Source organism: Camponotus vicinus, unplaced genomic scaffold (genome assembly GCF_025532165.1).
Source record: "Camponotus vicinus isolate PSW18456_S1 unplaced genomic scaffold, iyCamVici1.0 SCAF_3, whole genome shotgun sequence".
Lineage (NCBI taxonomy): Eukaryota > Metazoa > Arthropoda > Insecta > Hymenoptera > Formicidae > Camponotus > Camponotus vicinus.
The window spans coordinates 4,334,300-4,355,652 of record NW_028141967.1 but is presented as its reverse complement, the minus strand read 5'-3'; the positions used below and the strand labels follow the sequence as shown (position 1 = coordinate 4,355,652).

The following is a 21,353-nucleotide window of genomic DNA, read 5'->3' as shown; positions in this document are numbered from 1 at the left end:
ACCATTATAATTTCTATATTTTAATCATTATTTACTTTTCCACTGTCTGTCAAAGCAAGAGAATTATATAATAGTTGCTTGTAAAATCTACTTTTAAAAAAATATTGCTTATATTAAAAAAGAATTATTAGTTAAGAAAAATTAGTCATATAAGAAAAATTTTTTATTATCTTTTTAATCTTATTACGAATAAGGTAGCTCTTGTGAAATATGAGTATATTGAGGTTAAAAATAGTAAAATAATATGTAAATACTTGCATTATTATAAAAATAAATACATAAGATTATTAATGGCTAAATAAAGGCTTAATAATGGATAAATATACAAATCGTAAGAAATTATGTATAGTAACAAATCTGGTTGGCAAATAATATTTAATGTGTTTAGAGTGGTTGGTATTAGAGTGTTTAACAATATTATAATATAAATACTTCATTTAATGGGTTTGACAGGAATTAAAATTTTATTTATTTTTTAAAATACACAACTTTAAAGTGTTTAAAGTTGTATATTTTAAAAAATAAATAAAATTTTAATTTTTGTCAAACAGATCGCGACATAAATAAGCAATAATTATTAAGCAATAATTATTAAATTACATTGTCATATACAAATTTATCCATGAATATTATATCAAAAAATAATAATACACAAAGAAAATATTAGCATCGTATGTTTTAATTATCCACTTGATAAATCAGCGTCAAAATGTTGCTTATTAGTTTTTTAAGAGATCTTTCATTTGTCAATCGAATCATTCAGCTGATGTTGAGAGAGAATTATGCTATTTTCTGTTATTTTTATTCATACAATTAGCAAAACCGTGGCAAACGTACGAAGCACACAGATTCCTTTATCTATTTGTGTGGGTCTACATCGCGACATTATTATATACAAGATAAGTTTGATAAAACAATTCACCACATTTTTCTCGAAAATAGAGATATCGTAAAGATATCTATATAAAATTGTAAAACATATAAGCACAGACTATGGTGACCCTGAGGAACCTTGAATGTCCTTGATTTCCATATCTCCGACGATAATATATATTTCTCTCTTTTAAATAAGAAAAATATATTTCTGAATCACTTCATCTATAGTATTCAGTGAGCTTAATTTGAGCTAGCTTTCGCGTGTATCAGAATTTTTTCCAAAAAGTCAATCGTTATTAAGTTATTTACAAAATTATAAGTCAGAAAATTTGAATCTGAATAATCTCGCAAAAATAACGCAGGACTATTTTTATCCATCTATTTACTTGAAAATTGAATTCCTTACTCTCTAAATTTCTTAGAGTGAAAATGCACTCGAAAAATTGAGTGACTGGTCAAGTCACTCTAGTTAGAGTGATTTTTCACTCATAGGAGTGAATTCTTCTCACTTTTTGTTGTAGAGTAAAAAATTCACTCTGCAAAATAGAGTAAATATGTATACTCTATTTTGTAGAGTGAATATTTTCACTCTATGTAGCATTTTCACTCTATATAGAGTGAAAATTTTCACTCATGAAGAGTGAGTAAAGCGCATGTGAAACGCGCATGAGTCCGCCATTAGCAACACTGTCGTATCGTTGTCTCGCGACGTTACCAACTCGTCGCACGTGTACTTGGTATACAAGACATATTAAAGTAACTTCTTAGGGATATATCTTTTTATTTTAACATATTTCGAAATGTAAACATATTTTTGTGTGTGTAACGTTAAATATATTTATATAGCTGTGACAAGAAAAAAGGAGGTTAATCGGCTTTTACACCGACAATGAGATAACATGCTGTGTGCGATGTTCAGCTTCGATTAATTCAAGTAAAAAGCAATGATTGCTTCTCATTTCAACTAATCGAAGCTTCACGTCATATACGTAACGTGTTATCTTATTATTAGTAAAAGACGGCTTAGAATCTCACTTCCTAAGAGTGAATCTGTTCACTTGTAATTGAGTGAAAAATAACTTGACGAAAGTGATGACTCCACTCTGATTGAGTGAATTATTCACTTCAAACCGAGTGACACATTCACTTTACGTTCAGAGTTAAACAGTTCACTTTTGTGAAAAGTGAATGTTCACTAATTACGAGTGGCAGTATTTTCACTATCACTTGGAGTGAATATTCACTCGTTTGGAGTTAGATTTCACTCTAAGAAATTTAGAGAGTATAGTTATTTGAAAATTAGCGCGTTCTGATATTCATATGATATTGAGTTGTAATTAGGAAATCAACACACAACTCAATTTAAAAACAATATATTTTAATGAGTAATTTTGATAATAACTTACAGTAAATGCGAACAAAACGTTTCGTTAATCATTTTCTAATTGCAGAGTAAGCACAATGTTTCTAAATACCTAAATAAAAAAAAGTTTTATTCTGATTTTTAATTTTGTATATATCTCGACCACGAATCGACTTTCCGAAGAAATGTTTGATACAAAAGTTATTAAAGACATATTAAATTATAATTAAAATTAAATTATATTTAATATTAATTATAATTAATATTTTTAATATAATTATATTATTATATTATATAAAATATATAATTATATTAATAACTAAAATATATTAAATTATAATTAAAATTAAATTATATTTAATATTAATTATAATTAATATTTTTAATATAATTATATTATTATATTATATAATAATATATAATTATATTAATAATTAAATTATATTAAATTATAATTAAAATTAAATTATAATTATAATTAAAGTCTATGCAATAACTCAAAGGTACTGCTTCTTATTTAAAAGAAAGATATTATAGTTGGTAATATAATAAGATGGAAAAAAGACATTCAATGTTCCTCATGGTCACTATAGTATGTATTCCTATCTTTTTCAATTTTGGTCTTTTTCTATATCTAAGGATTTTTGAAAAAAAATGTGATGAACTTTTTACTAGACAGATTCTGTATATGTACCCACTGCTTTTATGTTATATATTAATGTGGCGTTCGCGTATTGCTTAGCATTGCATGTGTATGTATATTTTTGCATAGTAATTGAATCGGAACTTGCGAACTTCGTCCTTTGTACATTTTTGTTATCTAAAATTCTTCAACAAATAACACTGCTTTCTGACTTAATTATCATCCTAGGCAGAAATTGTGATAGAGCAATTTAAACACTGTCAAGCTACTAGAGTTTCTAGAATATAGAGTTTAGCCACGGTACGTGTCTCATCTTATTCGTCGAAACGAAATTTGTAAAAAAATGGCAGAACCAATAGAAATTGTTATTAAACAGCTTATTAGAACTGTTATTGGGAATTGTTATTGGATATATTGTTATTGGATATAAGGAAGGTTAATAATTGAAAGAGAAGTGAGACAAGAAAATTACAAACACTTTTTATTTTTTTAAATAAGAAAATTACAACAATTGTACTCTCTTTTTATCAATTTTTAATTAAAAAATAAAAAATTAACTCAATAATAAATTTAAAAATTTCATTACTTCTATAATTGAAAATTATATTTTAAGAGATGATAAATGATAAAAAAATAAATATACATTAGCATTTTGAGATATGTCATTCATAAACTGCCACCATAATTTTCAAAACTTCTAGATACGCTCACATATATATTGCCGCCATGTTTTTTCAAAACTAATCGAGTGGCCAGAATCTATATTCTAGGGACTCTACAAGCTACAAGATATAAAGCTGCTTTTTTTTATGAACTTAAGATTAAAATTATTTTATTGATAAAACAGTCTCTAATATTCTATCATAATTTATAAAAAAACCCATTTCATTTCTCTGCCGTAATTTATAATTGTAATGAACTTATGCATGTATATAAGCACCAGCGTCGTTTGTTTTCATTAAAAAATCAAGTAGCAGTTCTTTGCTTAACGCTACGAAAGCTTCCGATTTCATTATATCAGACATCTGACCCAATGAAAATTGAACGCAAGATTTCACCACATCCTACAATTACATGCGCATATATGCGTACACATAAATAAATTGCAATTAGCAAATTATGAAAATTATAAAAATTATAGATATTATAGATTATGTAATAGTTACCTCTGCATTATGTTCGGTTGCTATTGCAAAACAAAGGGCTACATTTGACACATTGAGATTTTCCTTTATTACTTCAATGCACTTTTTCGCAACATCTTTCTCAGTATATTTATCACACAATTTTAAAAGTTCTGTAACAAACCATTGCATTAATCGCGAATTATAATAACAATTCATTTTAGCTCTTTTTAAACTCACCGAATGTCTCCTCCAAAGGTAAATTATCGACCGCATCAGTGTATAAATATTTGAAAAAGCTTTTATACACATTGTAAGGGAAGTCATTGCATTTAATAGTACTATTATGAAACATAAAGAAAGTTTTTTAAATTTCTTATTGCATATATATGTTTACATATAACTCTGAATAAAAATATATTTAGCTTTCTTACTTTTCCTTAGCTTCTCTCCAACCATGTTGAAGCATGTTTTTAAAATAATCACAACGAATCAGAATAGTTTTGTGAACATGGATATGTTTTCTCTCGACTTCTATTGTAAAATCGCTCGTCGACTACATCGACAAAAGAAAAGGACAAAAATAATTTTTAATTTGTTTCTTATAATTGCATATAATATTAAATATTAATGTAAGCATTTATCGAGTAAAGTCGAAAAGAAAACATGCAGTTTATAATAACAGTTTATAATATTTATTCAATGAAGTAGTTCCTTTTCTCTTTTTTCTTTCTCTTTTTAATATTTTGATTTATTTTGTTTTATATCTTATGAAGACAAAAGTTGCATGTAGAATAAAAAGATTGTGATTGAGACAGAAAACGAGACACACCTGATCGTCGAATATTGTTTTCAGGTATTCCAATGTGTTGGACTGTTCTCTTGTACTATCATGAATAATGTGTGGTATTTTATATCTGAATACGTTATGCATATTCGAACATTCAATTCTAATAGGTTTCCAAATATTGTGGCGAAGAAAACCCCATACATATATACTTTCGAGCTTGTTGATGGCTACACTTGTATCATTTTGAGCGGCAATGTCGGATATAGTTCCCATTGCAGTCCCAATCAACTAAACGACATATGCTTTTATTTTCTCTCTATTTTTCATTTCCTTTATCATGATTAAATAAATTAAACGGATTACCATAGTAGGTTCTCTTTGTAGTTTAAATCTTTCACCGTGTCCTAACTGTCCTTTACAGTTATTACCCCACGAGTAGATTTTTCCCTTAGAAGTGAGGGCCAATGAATGCTCCGATCCACAAACTATTTTAACTGAAACATAACAGATAATATCATTAGTTAGCGATTATTGTTAGCATTTATTGAATGCTGCGCTTAACAATTTTTCCAAACGTCATAACAATATTAAAAACAAATATTACCTATTTTGACATTTTCCAATGAAGTTATTAAACATGGAATCAAGCAAATTTCGCGTTCGGTGTTTATCCCTAATTGGCTATTTTCATTTCGGCCCCAAATATACAATTTACCGTCATCGCTAAGTGCCACGATGAACGACATACCACAAGCAATCTGAACAATTTTCTTCTTTTCCAATACTATCCATGGTGGACATTGTATGTAATTACTTGCAAACCCAACGTCTCCCCAAATATACATCTAAATTATAAACAAAGGATTATTTAATAAATAAGGACTACCATTATTATTTCTATATTATGATCATTATTTACTTTTCTACTGGCTGTCAATGCAAGACAATTGTAATTGTTGCATACAATATGTGTAATGCGTAATTTCTCTCTACATTCCATTTTAAACGGCGTGTACGTTTCGTTCATAGAATCGAATTCTTGTCGCAATCTATATCTCTCGTTAATACCCCAGCAATATACCTTTAAAAAAATACTACTAATATTTAAAAAAATTATAAAAATATTACTTATATTAAAAAAAAATTATTACATTATATTGTAGTAAAAAAAAATTAGTCATGTAAGAAAAATTTTTTTATATCTTTAACTTTATCATAACTAAGGTATATTCCCGCGGAAAACAGTTAAATATGATTTAAATATGGTTCATATTGCTTTTATATGAACTAAATTAAACTCAAATAAAAACCAAATGTCAAATTTAAAAGTAATTAAATTTAAATATGTTTTTAATATGCATCGAAATTAAATTTGAATACGTTCTTGCTATTAAATTTAACTTGTCCAGGCATATATATGGATCATATTAATATTTAATAAGCATCTACCCAACCTGAATTTCTAATTTGATTTATATTTGGAACAAATAAGATTTTAATCAGTATTAATTTAAATTAAATAAAATTCAAATAAAGGTTTTATTAAGGTCTATATTAAGTTCATATTTAACTGTTTTTCGCGGGCTATGAAATATGAAATATGAATGCAGTGAAATTAAGAAAAGTAAAAGAATAATAAATATAAATGCATTTCTTATAAAAATAAATATATAAAACTTATTTATTTATAGACATTTTTAAGTATGTCTAAACGTCAATTGAAAATATCTCAACTATAATAAATATTTTATTATACCTCTCCTTCAATCGTCAGAGCATAGAAACACATTTCATCAGCACTACAATGAAACGTTATTATATTTTCTCCACATAATGCTTCCACTCTTTCTAGATTTATGTAATTGTGATTCGTATTTGATAATCCCAATCTACCATTAAGATTGGCACCTACACCATATACCATATTATCCTTACTCTTTATTAAAGCTGAATCTAGTTGAAAAACATAAATAATATAAAAACATAAATAATAATTTTACAAATGAATTAAAAAGAATAGATTATTACTAGCATCAAATGCCATAATCATATCTATTTGTGACGTAAATTCTCCTTCCAACGAGTAACACATTTGCCATTTTTCGACATCTAGGTATCTATATTTCGTAGGATAGCATTGCGGATACATTCTTTCCTCTCTTTGTTTATTTCTGCCCATAATAATATCAATTAGTAATATTAATGTCAAAAAATATTAATTATTTTACAACAAATTAATTTTATCTGAAATATTTTTTATGTCATTCTGTTAATTTCGATTTCACATTAATAGATAAGCGTGATATTATTTTGATATAAATGTAATAATATATATTCTTTATAGAAAAAGAGAATTTAGAAAAAGAAAATCGAACTTTACTGATAGATAAAATGAGAAATCAAACTTACTCTTCTTCATTTGTATTCCCGAAATAATAACGCAATAAAGAAATCAACGATCTTAACATTGTTAACATGATAACGTTGTTAAAAGATAACGTGAAAGATTTGAAGAAAAAGACGTTATATATAAGACGCGTGACACGTATCACACCGTATATACGCGAGGAATGTCCTATTCTATTTCTCCTTCTTATTTATATATTTGTCGTGAAAATACAAAGTCAAAAAACGCACATAAGAGCGCACGCGCTATTTCGTGTCCGTTATTTTGATTTTATATTCTCACAATAAATAAAAATATGAACAAGAAAAGAAAGAGAATTAAAGAAAAAGAAAAATGCGATAATATGCATAAAAATATAGATAGATAATTAGACAGATAGAATAGATAGATAGATAGATAGATAGATAGGTAGATAAAGAAAGAGAGAGAGAATAATCTTGTTTTAAATAAATTTCCTTATTTTGAGAGTATGCATTTTAACATATTGCGATCTATTCGTTGACATATAACTTGACTAGATGTAAATATCTTACCTTTAATTCGTAAATCTCTCTTTCAGCGAAATAGTAGTAATAAAATTCAATTCAATTCAATTTCGGACAGATTATTGTGTTATATAAAGGTGATAACAGAGTTTTGTGTACCGAAAGCGTAGAAGATATTGCGCTTGGAATTCTTAGGATCGAAGCGCTGGGCCCATAGGCCCTTAAAATACGCCGCATTTGCCAGAACCAGATCCGTATCCTCGCTGATACTGCTAGGTGGCAAGAGATCACGAATGTGGTCTTTTGTCATATTGCTGATCTAATCGTTGATACGAGTCCTTACCTCGGCGGGATTTATACGGAAATCAGTCACTTGCATTTGATCACCGAAGAAATCGAACATGCAATCGCGTAGCTTCCTAGAATTTGTGATCCAAAATTTGTTGGCGATTTTGTACTCATAATCCGGGGATTCGTTCATCTGTAACAAGAACCATCAGGGATGAGAAAATTGTTGATGTAAGAAATTTCTCAAAGGAATGAAGGAAGGTCTTCCTAAAAGCTTGAAAGTTATATCACTCGAGTCTATTGACATAATTAAAGAATGCTTTTGGTCTCAAGATAATAAATAAAATCGAGTATTCGCATAAATAGGACTGTTAATTTTCGAAAAATGATAAATATCTAGAACTATGTTATTTTCTTCTCTAAAATTGTGAAGTATATTTCACATTCAAATTATTTATTTATTTTATATTCAAGTAATTCGCAATTAATTCAGTCTATACGATATATCTCGATCGCTCTTTTGATACACATTACAACAATATAAATTTCATAGCTTCTTATTAAGTGAGAATTTTATATTATTCAGTTTAGTTCTTTAATTTAATTAATTTTTAATTTAATAATGATATATTAATTATATATATTAATTAAAGTTATGTAGTTCAAAAAAATATAAATTTATAAAGTTAAAGATATAATTTTTATTATTTTAAATTGTAATTAATTTATATTATTTATCTTTGTCTATATATATTAATTTTAAAGTCTATAATATTTTTAATTAGTTCATATTTATATTTATTGGACATAAGGATTATATGTGAATAACTAATATTCAGTTTTAATTCAATTAATATAGAATCCTTCATTTTATTAAAATTAAGGATTAAAATATTTCGTCGCAATGAAACGATAAAGTCGTAAAGTTATCTAGGGACACTTCTTTTTATATATTTAAAACTTTAAGAATGTTTTTAATTCTTAAGATAATAAATATAAAGTAAAATCTCTTTTCACAAATAGAACTTTTAATTTTCAAGAGATGATAAATTTTTGAAAGTGTGTTACTCTAAAACTATAAAGTTATTTTACATTCGAATTATTTAGTTATTTAATTATTTATTAATTTCACATACAATATATTCGTAATTAATTCAGTCCACGATATCTTAATTTTACAATAATGGTCTAATTTTTGTAGTTTCCAAAGCAAAAAGCTCACATCATTTAATTTTGTTGTGTCCGATTAAGGACATTTTGCCACAATGACACATCCTAAAATCGTCCAAGGACCCCTGCCATATATTTTATTAGAATCTTTGGGATCCGGAGATATTGATGTAACGATAAATCGCGCGCGATTCGCCTTGAGATACCTCGGGCGAAGTAAATCGCGCGGCGGACGATTACGCAATTTGACAGAATCTGCTGGAATTACTCACCTGGGAACGCAACCGATTGAGCGATTTTTCGAAAGCGTAATAACATTCCAGCGCGAAGTCGAAGCAAGCGTCTGTCAGCGATATCTTGGACGTCGGGTCCATCATCGTAGAAACGTCGTTTTCCGTTAGACATTGCGCTGAAATCATGCTGATTGCCAGCGACAGCAACGGTGTCATCTGGAAAACAGGAAAAATAGTGTAAGAAATGATTATTAAATAGTCAAAATGTTTAGAATATTTTAACATAAGATATTTTATATAATTTTATTATATATAAATAATATTGTTATGAATAATAATATCAGTATATTTAATCGCTTTGTTTGTCTCCGCATTTCTCAATTTTCTTTCGCAACATTTAAGCTTTCAAATTTTGCAAATATATTATTCCCTATACATAAATATATGTTTCGATTTTGGGAAAATGAATGAAGAAAAATTATAGACAAAAATATAGGTATATTGGATATGTTAATTTTTTCGATTTTCACGATTTATTTCTTATTCGACCGCTTTATTTATTGAGCACGTCTGTTGTCGAAAACTTAAGGAATTCCGTGCAAATAAAACTCACATCATTCTCTCGCTCAAGTATTCGTATTCGAGAGGAAAAGACTTTCTCGCTCGGCAGAGAAAGCGGACGTAGAATCGTACGTTTGATGCAAAACACAAGATAGCCTGGGAAAATATTTGGGCCATATATAAATATACAAAAAATGTAGACTACATATATATATATATATATATATATATATATATATAGTCTACATTTTTTGTATATTTATATATATATATAAATATATATATATATATATATATATAAATTATATATATATATATATATATATATATATATATATATATATATAATTTTTTCCAATACTTTGCAGCACAGTTTCGTACGCAACAGTAGTCTCTGATTTATGGGGATTTTTAGATCACGTGTATCACAATTATTATGTATCGAGAAACCGATCGCGATTGGATGCATAATCCTTTCGATCCGAATACAATCTAATCATTCAGAGAAAAAGGACTCAAATCTTCAAGGATTAAATTTCCGATTTATACCTGAATTTTTTAAAAATAAATGACAGAATTATATATCTCCTCTCTCTTCACGCGATTGTATATCACGATTCATCCGGCATATGTTCTCTATTATTCGAGAAGTGATGCAACTGCACGCGAATCCCCTTCACAACTTCCTTTCTCAGAGCGGTGCTCTCGACCTTGCACAATGCGTATGGCGAAATTGCCGCCGGATCGGAAATCGGGGGCTAGGAAACGAGAAAAAGTACAGCGCTGTATGTGACATCATAGGTCATCTGGCTTCCTTGGCTGAAATTAACGCGTGACAAAGGTGGCATTTTCGAATAAAAACAGAATCGTCGCAATTGCACCTAGGCACCGCGAATCTCTGCTGACAATTAATAGCAACGGTATGTAGCGTAATTACTGACGGCATGATAACGTTTCCATCGTAAACATTTTCTTCCCTTCCTCGATAAAGTTTAAAACTAGGATTAAAGTCGAAAGAAAAATCGTCTCCCAAAATTAAAATTAGAAATTTAAATTAGAACTGAAACCATTCGATAGAATCAAAATAAAAATTAATTGAAATTGAGATTAAAAATAAGAAAAAATTGAAATTTTGTTAACAGTTTGAATTCAAATTGCGTTTCAAGTTAAATAATGTAAATTCATCTAAAGTTCGGTCATTTTCGTCCTTCATAAATTATTTGAAACATTTCAAGCAATTAGATAAAATTAATTTTTGTACATTTATTTTTTCTTTACAGTTTGTTACACGTGTTTTTTAGAACTTTGCTTACAAGCAATATGTCGTCATCAATAATATTATAACAACAAATCACAAGCACTTTCAAATTTGATGATTTTTTATTAGAACAATTTTTTTTAGAAATTTCATAATTATATGTGAAATTCTTGTGGATGTAATAAATAATATTATTTAATATCAATTAATAATCGCATCTTGTGTGTATTAAATATCGATTGTGTTGAGAAGTTAAAAATAAAATTAAAACTATTATAGATTGAAATCACAAGTTTGAATGAATTAAAACTAAAACATGGAATGCGAAAAAAATCCATTTAAAATTAACTCGACTTAATATCAAAATAGAGATAATTATGAATTAAAATTAAAACATTCAAAGTAGAAATTTCAAATAAGAATTTGAGAGAATTAAAGTTGAATTTTTTTCATGAAATCCAAATTATAATATCGCGGGAATCGCTAGCGAATCGTTCTTGTTTATATGATGATCATGTACAGTTCATGACAAGCTTGCTCACGAAATAGTCTTTGCCTGTTTCATTCTTGGAAGCAACTTTTTTCTTTTTTTTTTTTATGAACGATTAAATAGCTCAATTAATCACTTTATTAAAAAATTTATAAATGGGCAATTCCATGAAAATCAGGAGTAGCTCTCTCTCTCTCTCTCTCTCTCTCTCTCTCTCTCTCTACACAAGCATCTCAAAGTCTGATTAACTCATCAAAAGTCACAATCATAACAGAAGAATTGCTGTTAATGAGTGGAAACTCTTCTATTATTATTAACTTAGGGATTAACGAATAACAATCACATTTGGCGTTAAATATATTTACATCGGTAATATTTACGGATAGCTGTTAAAGAATTCTGTCCTCTGATGGTATCACCGCGTGTTTATGATAAAAAACTGTCCGATGTTTCACAATATATAAACACATGTATGGTATTAATACGTTGTGAATATCTTTATTACATAAATTCCGATATAACATCGCTTCAGATAAAACGAGAAATAATCAATGCTTAGGCATGATTGTTGAGACACGAGGAAGTTATTTTTCACACACTGAATTATCACTACGAATTTTTTATTTATGATATCTTCGATTGACTTTACAGTCGATTTTTACATCAAAATAAAATATATATAATAACTAATAGAGGATTTAAAATTTATTATATTAAAGAAATCTATAAACTTTATCTTATATAAATCTAAGCTTATAAACTTATTATTATAATAAAAAATCTATAAGCCTTGTCTTTTTTCTGAGGAAGATATTTCCAAAAAGTTTTAGACATGAAAACCGACTATTTTAATTAAAAATATTTCTTTTTCAAATACGATAAAATACATTTTCAATCAATTTAGAAATTAATACGAAGAGGCAAAAATATTCTCAATCTTTCAATAAGATTTATCGCGGTTGAACTTGCATTGGAGCAACAGTCAAGAGGTCATTCTTCAAGGAAATGCAACAACATTGACGTCTTCAGGAAACAGTTCCCAATAACGCGAACAATATTCTATCGAATTTCGAAAATCATCTTGCCCCTTTGACGGAATGAAGTAGAAAAAACGCGAGTGGAACAGACGATACAGTGGCACTCACCGTGAAGAACGACATGGTTGGGCATTTTCTCGAAATTCCAGCGAATTGGGAGATCACAGCGATGATATTGTTCGATCGATTATTACAACACGTCCGAGTGACGCTCGAAAAGAAGCAGGACTGAAGGCTGCGAACGACCATCAAGAGAAGAGAATGTCTAAAGTGGCCCCACTCTTTTCCCACTTTGTCACGTTTTTTCAAGAACGTCACGACGTACACAAGTAACGTCCAGGATTGGATTCAATCGAGAAGTGCCAGAAATTAAATTGTATTTGAATTTTATGCAAAAGTTAACATAGAAGATTCATCGAGCTTAATCTATGTCTAAAATATTGCGTGAAATAATGTGTAAGATAATACGCGTGATATAATCATAAAAATTGTCATTCTTAATTAGCAAAAAGAAGCTATTAATGGAAAAATTATTAAGAAAACGAAATTAAATTGTCGACAAATGTAATTTCTTTGGAGAAAAATTAATTGTCGATTTATTTCAAAATTTCTTATTAAATTCTCAACAGATATCCCATGGTATCCTTTAAATGTTTTATAGTAATCTACAAAAATATTATTACAATAATAATAACATTTCAGAAATCAAGTTTTTCTCACATAAGTTATAATACAAGTTATATTTTCTCACAATATTTTCTTCAATTTTAATCAATGTCTATATAAAAAACCATTTTCTCTTTTAACAAAATATAATATTTTTAAATTTTATATATAATAAATGTAATTTATTTATCATATTTTTACAATTTAAAATATATAAAATGTAGATATATGGTATATAATTTATACATAATATGTGTATATTGATTAAATTAATTATCTGCTAATTAGGTAACATTAGTAAATTTAGAGAAGACAATATACCTGTGCCAAGGGTTAAAAGTTATTTACATTTATATGAGAAATCTCCTCCTGATTTTCATTCAGCCAAAGCTCTACCAATTCGATCCTGAACGCGTTTATGTATAATTATGTACGTAAACACTTCTCGCGAAGAGCGATCCATTATACTTCCTCGTCTCTTGGAAATGCCCAGTCGTAATCATCGGCTTTATTAACAGAAAATCCCTGTCTCTATCAATGATCTCACGTTTTACAGAATTATTGTTTGCGCATTTTACTTTTGTGTGAGAGATAATTTCATTTTGAAAAATTCATCCTCTTGAGAAAATCTAACTTCGTTTATGCATAAATCCATGTTTAATAAAAAATTAGCTCGAAATTTTTCAGAGATTCCTTTCTCTTATCTAAAACAAATTTATATGTGGCAAATTCACGCGAAATCAATCTGTCATAAATTCCATGTCGATCTTATCAAATATATATTTTTCACTCGTGTATTTCTCCATTCATCTACAGAGATGAGTCAAGATTGATAGGTCAAATAGCTTAATGAACAATTAAATTTTACGCTTGAAGCTCCTGATCTCGTCGCCGCAGCCGTATTAGATTACGATGTCAGAAGAATCATATGTTTTTTTCTTGCTTTCTTCAAGGAAATAAAAATTACCGTGATAATAATTATTCATATAAATTGACAAAATATATCATAAATTTTCTGTATATTAATTTTCTATGATATTATAATTAATTGTAACGTAACAATTATAATTGATTGTATCTTTATTGTAATTGATTGTGTCTTTATTGTAATTAAGTTAACACATAAAATTTCCAACGAATCATAAATTCTTTCTTTAATAAAAAAATTCTTACTAAAATTATTTATAACTAGGATTATTATAACTAAGATTATAACTAATATTATTTATAATTAAGATTATTTATAACAAAATTAATAGAAATGACAGAACATCATGTTAATAAAGTAAAATTAGATCTGATAAAATTATTAATATTTTTCTCATAATAATTTAGAGAGAGAGAGAGAGAGAAAAGATTTGAGAAAATATATACACTTTAAAATTAAATTCTTATATTCATTTACAATAAATTACATAAATTTAAAAAAATAACTATAGCACTTAAAGAAGGATATTATTATGAATTAAATAATTGTTTAATAATAAACAATAACAAACATTTTTAAATAAATCAAATAATTTATAAAAACTATTAAATAATAAAATACGTATTATTTTAATAAAAGAAATTATTCATATTATTAAAAATTCAATTTTTCATCTAAATGAGAAGAAAATTATCGAAACATTAATTACCGCCAAAAAACTTTATTTGCTTTATTCAAATTAAATGTTAAACTGCATTGACTTATAAAATGTATAATTTTTTTCTCAACGTAAATTGAGTATTTCTCTTATCTTACCTAAAAATAAATTATCTGAGATGAGATCACAACCTCACGTCCGACCTCCTCCCACATACATCCCTATCTTTCTCTGGATCCATCGATTTATCAAAGAACTTTCTGATGATAAGACTATTGATAGGATAACAAGTTTTCTTATAAATAATAATCGGTATTATAATAGAATATATCGATTGTGTAACGATATGAATTCTCGTTGATTTTATATGTCATGACTCAGGAAATTACTTGAAGAGAATCGCAATCTTTATAATTTTTTTTCTTTTTTCTTCTTCCGTAAGTGCAAAGTTACATTTTGCATCAATACTACAGTAAAAGGTTTTTATATTTTTCCTATACAGTGTTTCCACTTCTTCTAGTTCGATGTAATCCTCATTTAACAACCCCAATTGACCATTGTAATTGGTACCCAAGCCATATACCATTTTATCCTTATTCATTATTAAAGCAGAATCTAGTTTAATATATCAAAAACCGCACACACACACACACACACACACACACACACACATACACACACACACACACACACATAAATAATAATTTTACCACTTTCCGAGATCCGAATATTTACAGCTCGCAGGATAGCTTTGCAAATATCGCTCTTCCTCTTTTTACATATTTCTATCAATATCCAATAATATTAATCATTTTGCAACAAATTAATTTTATCTTAAGTATTTTTTATGTAATTTTGATTCCATGTTAATAGATATTATTTTGATATAATTGTTCAGTAATGACATATATTCTTTACGGAAAAAAAAGAATTTAAAAAATCAAACTTTACTGTTAAAATAAGAAATCAAACTTACTGTTATGGGGCGACATGTGGCTGAGACGGCAAGGTATTTTCCTGCCATATGAAAGGTCTCGGTTCAAGTCCGTTGAGGCAGAAATATTTATTTCGGTGAAGTAGCCGCCCCAATGCTCTTCATCCTCCCCCCTTCTCATGTCCCCTGATGTTATGCTCTGATTTGATGTGAGAAGCTCTGCTGATTATTAATACTCTATAGATTATTAATACTCTATAGGGTATTATATTTACTACAGTTTATGTAGTAAATTTATTCCTCTCCTTTAACTGAAATCTTTTAAAACTTAGTATATCAAAATCTATAGTATATGTAACGTAAACTATAGATTTTCACAAGCCTATTAGAATTGAATGTTCGAATACATATATAAATACGTCATACATGTTCGAATATTCGGTTTTAATAGGCTCCCCCAAATTGTTTGGCAACAATATACTTGTAAATTATAATTAATGTATTTTGAGTGATTGGTATTTGAGTGTTTAATAATATGGTTAACATAAATATTTCATTTAATGGGTTTGACAGGAATTAAAATTTTATTTATTTTTTAAAATATACAACTTTAAAGTGTTTGAACAGATCGCAACATACTAAGCAATAATTATTAAATTACATTGTCATATACAAATTTATTTAAAAATATAATATCAAAAAATAATAACACAAAAAAATATTAGCATTGTGTTTTAATCATACATTTGATAAATTGGCATCAAAATATATTGCTCTTTTGTATAAGATCTCTCGACTCATCAATTAACTCATTTAGTTGATGTGCTGTTTTCTGCCATTTTTATTCATACAATAACAAAACCGTGACAAACACACGATGCGCACAGATTCCTTTGATAAAGCAATTTAAACACTGTCAAGAAAAAAAAAGCTGCTCTTTTTTATGAACTGAGGATTAAAATTAAATTTTACTGACAAAGCAGTCTTTTCAAATCATTGAAGAATTCGAGATTTTGACATATTGCGAGCGATTCGTTGACATGTTTTAACTACATGTAATCTTACCTTGAATTCTATCTAAAATCACTTTTTCAGCAATATAATAACAAAAAAATTCGATTTAATTTAATTTCGAACAGGTTAACGGGAATATCCAGAATCCTCCTGAGTAAATAACGCCAAGCTCGAAATATTTTATAGTCTAAGTTTGTGAAATATTTATGTAATATAAAAAAGAATATCTTATATTAAATATATAAAAATACTTCTTTTTTTTGACATCGCATTTTTTGCTGATTTCTTAATAAATAATAAAATGAAAAGGAAAAAAAATTTTTTTTATAGATAGAATAAAAGAATATGAATGGCATTATAATTATAAACTGCATTAGTATTAAAATTCATATTTGCACACCTTGCAAATATAATATTACCTTATTATTGTGTTTTATAAAATTTTAATACTTTTTTCTTTTATTACTCCATTTTTGTTCTGATTTTATTTCAAAACATATCGCATTATTACATATCGCATTATTACTACTACTTAATATATTTTTGATGAATTTTTATTTTAAATACTAATGTATGGCACTTAATGTTAAAATACTTTGTTACTTTGATATAAATATAAACAATTTCTTTAAAAAAATGTTCTAAATGGGTAAATAATAAAGTGATAAAGATATTTTTGGCTAATTTTTTATTAAGGAATAACATAAGTAAAGTATTTCATAATAAATATAAGTAAAATATTTTGTAATTCATAAATCGTAATTCATACTCTGCATATTATTTAACTGCAAGGATGATAAAGAAAGTATTTTTTTACTCATTTACTGAATCTGTCTCAAACATAATTTTAAAAAAACTCCATTATAATTCTCTTCTGAAATTTATAATATTAAAATGAACAATTTATGTCTTATAGGCACCAGCTTTGGCTGCTTTAATCATAAAATCAATTTTCAGATTTTCATTTAATTTGGCGAAAGTTTTCGATAGTATCACATCAGTCATCTGACCCAATGCAAATTGGAAGCAAAATTCCTCTAAATCCTAAAATTACATGCAGAATTATATACGTACATATAAATAAATTACGTTTAACAAATTATAAAAATTATAAAAATTATATTATAAATCATAAGTCACCTTTGCATTATTTTCAATTGCTTCTGCATAATAAAGAGCTACATTTGACACAGTAATATCTTCTCTTATTTTTTCAATGCATTTTTTCTCAAGCTCTGTCTCATTATACTCATCACATAACTTTAAAAGTTCTGTAACAAATCATTGCATTAATCGCGAATTATAATAATTCAATTTAGCGCTATTTAATATAAACTCACCTAATTCCTCTTCTATAGGTAAATGATCGATCACATCAATATATAAATATTTCAAGAAAGTTTTATACACATTGTAGGAGAATTGATTGTGCTCAATGATACTATTATAAACATGTGCAAACATACATATGCAACAAAATAAATTTAAAAAGCTTTGAATAAAAATATAATTAGCTTCTTACCTTTGATTACTTTCTGCCCAATTATTTTCGAACATGTTTCTAAAGTACTGACAACGAATTTTCAGAATAGTTTTGTGAACATAGAGAAGTTGTTCTCCAATTTTTATCGTAAGATCGCTTGTCGACTACATCAACACAGAAAAAATAGAAATAAAATTTTTTTTATAATTTATTGTTTATAATTGCATACAATATTAAATCTTAATAAAAGCATGGCGTGTAGAAAAAGATACGAGGTAGAAAACGAGACATACCAGATCGTTGAATGCTGCTCCCAGGTATTTCAACATATTTGATTTTTCTTTTGTACTATTATGAATAATGTATGACATATTATATCGGAATACGTCATATATGTTCGAATGTTCGGTTCTAACAGGCTCCCAAATTGTTTGGCACCTAACATGACGACCCCATACATAGACACGTCCAATCTTCATGTCAATGGCGACACTTTTATAATCTTGAGCAGCAATATCGGATATCTTTCCCATTATAGGCACATCCAACTAACAACATAAGTTTTAATTTTTTTCGATTTTTCATTTTCTTTATCACGATTAGATAAATTAAACGGATTACCATAACAGGTTTTATTTCTCGACTCGTCTTTTTACCGTGTCCTAACTGTCCTTCACCGTTACTACCCCACGAATAGATTTTTCCCTCAGTAGTGAGCGCCAATGAATGCTCCGATCCACAAACTACTTTAACTGAAACATCAACACCATTAGTCAGCAATTATTGTTGACATTTATAGAACTGTGCTTAACATTTTTACAAACGTCACAACAATAGTAAAAACAAATATTACCTATTGTGACATCTATCAATGAAGTGATTAAACGTGGATTCTCACATGTGATATTTACTAAGTTTATTCCTAATTGGCCATGTTCATTTCGACCCCAACTGTACAATTTACCATTATCGCTAAGTGCCATGACGAAAGACGAACCACACACAATATGAACAATTTTCTCCTTTTCCACTTCGAATTTTACTTGATATGGTGTACTTTCACTGCGACAATATCCATACTCAGTGTCTCCCCAAGTATATATCTAAATTATAAACAATTATTCAACAAATAAACCAAAAATTACCATAATTTGTATACTTTGATCATTATTTACTTTTCCATTGTTTGTCAAAGCAAGAGAATTGAAAGTATTGCTTGCAATATCTATAATGTGTTCCTCACTTAAACTATCGATTTTAAACGGCGTGTACGTATTTGTAATTCCCAATTGTTTTCCCAATCTACATCTCTCGTTAGAGCCCCAGGAATACACCTTCAAAAAATATTACTTATATTTAAAAACATTATTAATTGTAAAAAAATTAGTCATATAAGAAAATTTTTTTGATATCTTTTTAGAAATCATATTACAAATAAGATATCTCTTGTAAAATATGAATACATTGAAATTAAAAATAGTAAAATAATATGTAAATACATGCGTTATTATAAAAATAAATATATAAAATATATTAATGGCTAAATAATGGCTTGTAAATATATAAAGTGTAAGAAATTAAATATAGTAATTCGTATCCTTTTGTGTTAAATTATAATACTTATACACTCACTGTTCAATTTATTTAATCCATGAATGCAAAAATCATATTTATTCAGTTTAATCATTTGTGAGTTTCTCTAAAATTCAATTGAGAAATATTTTAAGTATAATATATTTCGCCATACCTCTCCTTCCTCCGTAAGTGCAAACATACATTTTGCATCAGTACTACAGTAAAATGTTTTTATATTTTTCCCACACAATATTTCCAGTTTTTCTGTTTGGATGTAATCCTTATCTAATCTCAATCCATTGTAATTGGTACCCAAGCCATATACCATTCTATCCTTAGTCATAATTAGAGCTGAATCTAGTTTAATATATTAAAACATAAATAACAATTCTGTAAAAGAAATAGTAAAAAGAATAATAGGAAATTACCATTTTCAAATGCCATAATCATATGAATTTGTGAGGCAAATTTTTTATCCAGGAAGTAAAAGATTTGCCACTTTTTAAGATCTGAATATCTATAGTTCGCAGGATAGCTTTGCGAATACATCCTTTCTTTTCTTTGTTTATTTCTGCCAATATCAAGTAATATTAATTATTTTACAATAAATTAATTTTATCTTAAGGGGATCCCTCAATGAACGGCGAACTTTTACACGATTACAGCGCTCTCATTTAATCCTCATTCCGTATCTCTCTCTACCACGTTATTTATAAAGAAGATGCACTGCTTTTTCCACTCTACTTTATCGATATTTCAGGTATATACGGACTAAAATTTTTAGAAGAATGCCATTTATTAATTAGGCAATTAAATTCAGTTTTTATAGTTCGATAATGTTCTACGGTGCAGTACACAATCGTGAAAGCTGCTGTTTTATGCATAAAAGCTATAAAACTTTTATAAGAAGCTAATATTTGTACAAATTGATAGCTCTGACGCCATGTTGATTTAAGAAGTCGATAAATAAAAATGTAATTTTATATTTATTTTCTTTCTCAATATAAAATCTCATACTGTACAGAGTTTTCACGTTGTCCGTTTGCGTGTATACTTCAATTCTGGAGAAGGATTTTTAATTCCATACAGGCAATAAAAAATGGCACACTTCCGAAAATTACGGTGTTTTTGTCGGTAAAAAAGTATGCTTGAGGGATCCCCTTAAGGGGATCCTAAAGTGACTTTTTTACCAATATAACATTATATTTCTTTTGTACCGAAATCTTTTTATTAATTGCACAGAATAGTAAATGCTTCTCCACGATTAAAGTACACACAGGAACAAACCGGGAACCTCCCGATTTTATGTTAAAAAACAAAAAAAATTGAAAAATCGTAAAAAAGTCGTAACAATATTTGCTTAATATAAA

The 21,353-nt window shown here is 27.6% G+C and overlaps 3 protein-coding genes across 6 annotated transcripts; all 3 read right to left on the bottom strand.

Annotated features, from left to right (window-relative positions):
- Nucleotides 1-3,346: 3,346 nt before the first annotated feature.
- Nucleotides 3,347-7,870, bottom strand: LOC145968803 (RCC1 and BTB domain-containing protein 1-like). Of its 3 annotated transcripts, XM_083094603.1 has the most exons (11): nt 7,737-7,870; nt 6,825-6,967; nt 6,553-6,749; nt 5,716-5,877; nt 5,401-5,641; nt 5,160-5,290; nt 4,839-5,084; nt 4,441-4,562; nt 4,247-4,347; nt 4,049-4,179; nt 3,347-3,946 (listed from the first exon to the last, which is right to left on the bottom strand). In XM_083094603.1, the coding sequence occupies exons 2-11, from the start codon at nt 6,943-6,945 to the stop codon at nt 3,803-3,805; spliced, it is 1,596 nt and encodes a 531-aa protein (XP_082950729.1). In that variant the 5' UTR covers nt 6,946-6,967; nt 7,737-7,870; the 3' UTR covers nt 3,347-3,802. The 3 variants fall into 3 exon arrangements, with proteins under 3 accessions (XP_082950729.1, XP_082950730.1, XP_082950728.1); XM_083094604.1 differs by lacking the exon at nt 6,825-6,967 and having other exon boundaries at nt 7,737-7,867; XM_083094602.1 differs by lacking the exon at nt 7,737-7,870 and having other exon boundaries at nt 6,825-7,120.
- Nucleotides 7,819-12,942, bottom strand: LOC145968804 (uncharacterized). 2 transcript variants are annotated; one of them, XM_083094606.1, is made up of 4 exons: nt 12,834-12,942; nt 9,419-9,595; nt 8,032-8,169; nt 7,819-7,957 (listed from the first exon to the last, which is right to left on the bottom strand). In XM_083094606.1, the coding sequence occupies exons 1-4, from the start codon at nt 12,846-12,848 to the stop codon at nt 7,910-7,912; spliced, it is 378 nt and encodes a 125-aa protein (XP_082950732.1). In that variant the 5' UTR covers nt 12,849-12,942; the 3' UTR covers nt 7,819-7,909. The 2 variants fall into 2 exon arrangements, with proteins under 2 accessions (XP_082950732.1, XP_082950731.1); XM_083094605.1 differs by having other exon boundaries at nt 7,824-7,960.
- Nucleotides 12,943-17,640: 4,698 nt separating this feature from the next.
- LOC145968802 (RCC1 and BTB domain-containing protein 1-like) lies at nt 17,641-20,587 on the bottom strand. The gene is made up of 10 exons (XM_083094601.1): nt 20,412-20,587; nt 20,156-20,340; nt 19,584-19,742; nt 19,262-19,511; nt 19,030-19,160; nt 18,702-18,956; nt 18,448-18,572; nt 18,266-18,366; nt 18,066-18,196; nt 17,641-17,969 (listed from the first exon to the last, which is right to left on the bottom strand). Exons 1-10 carry the CDS (start codon nt 20,530-20,532, stop codon nt 17,829-17,831), a joined length of 1,599 nt encoding a protein of 532 aa, XP_082950727.1. The 5' UTR covers nt 20,533-20,587; the 3' UTR covers nt 17,641-17,828.
- Between the last annotated feature and the right edge of the window lie 766 nt (nt 20,588-21,353).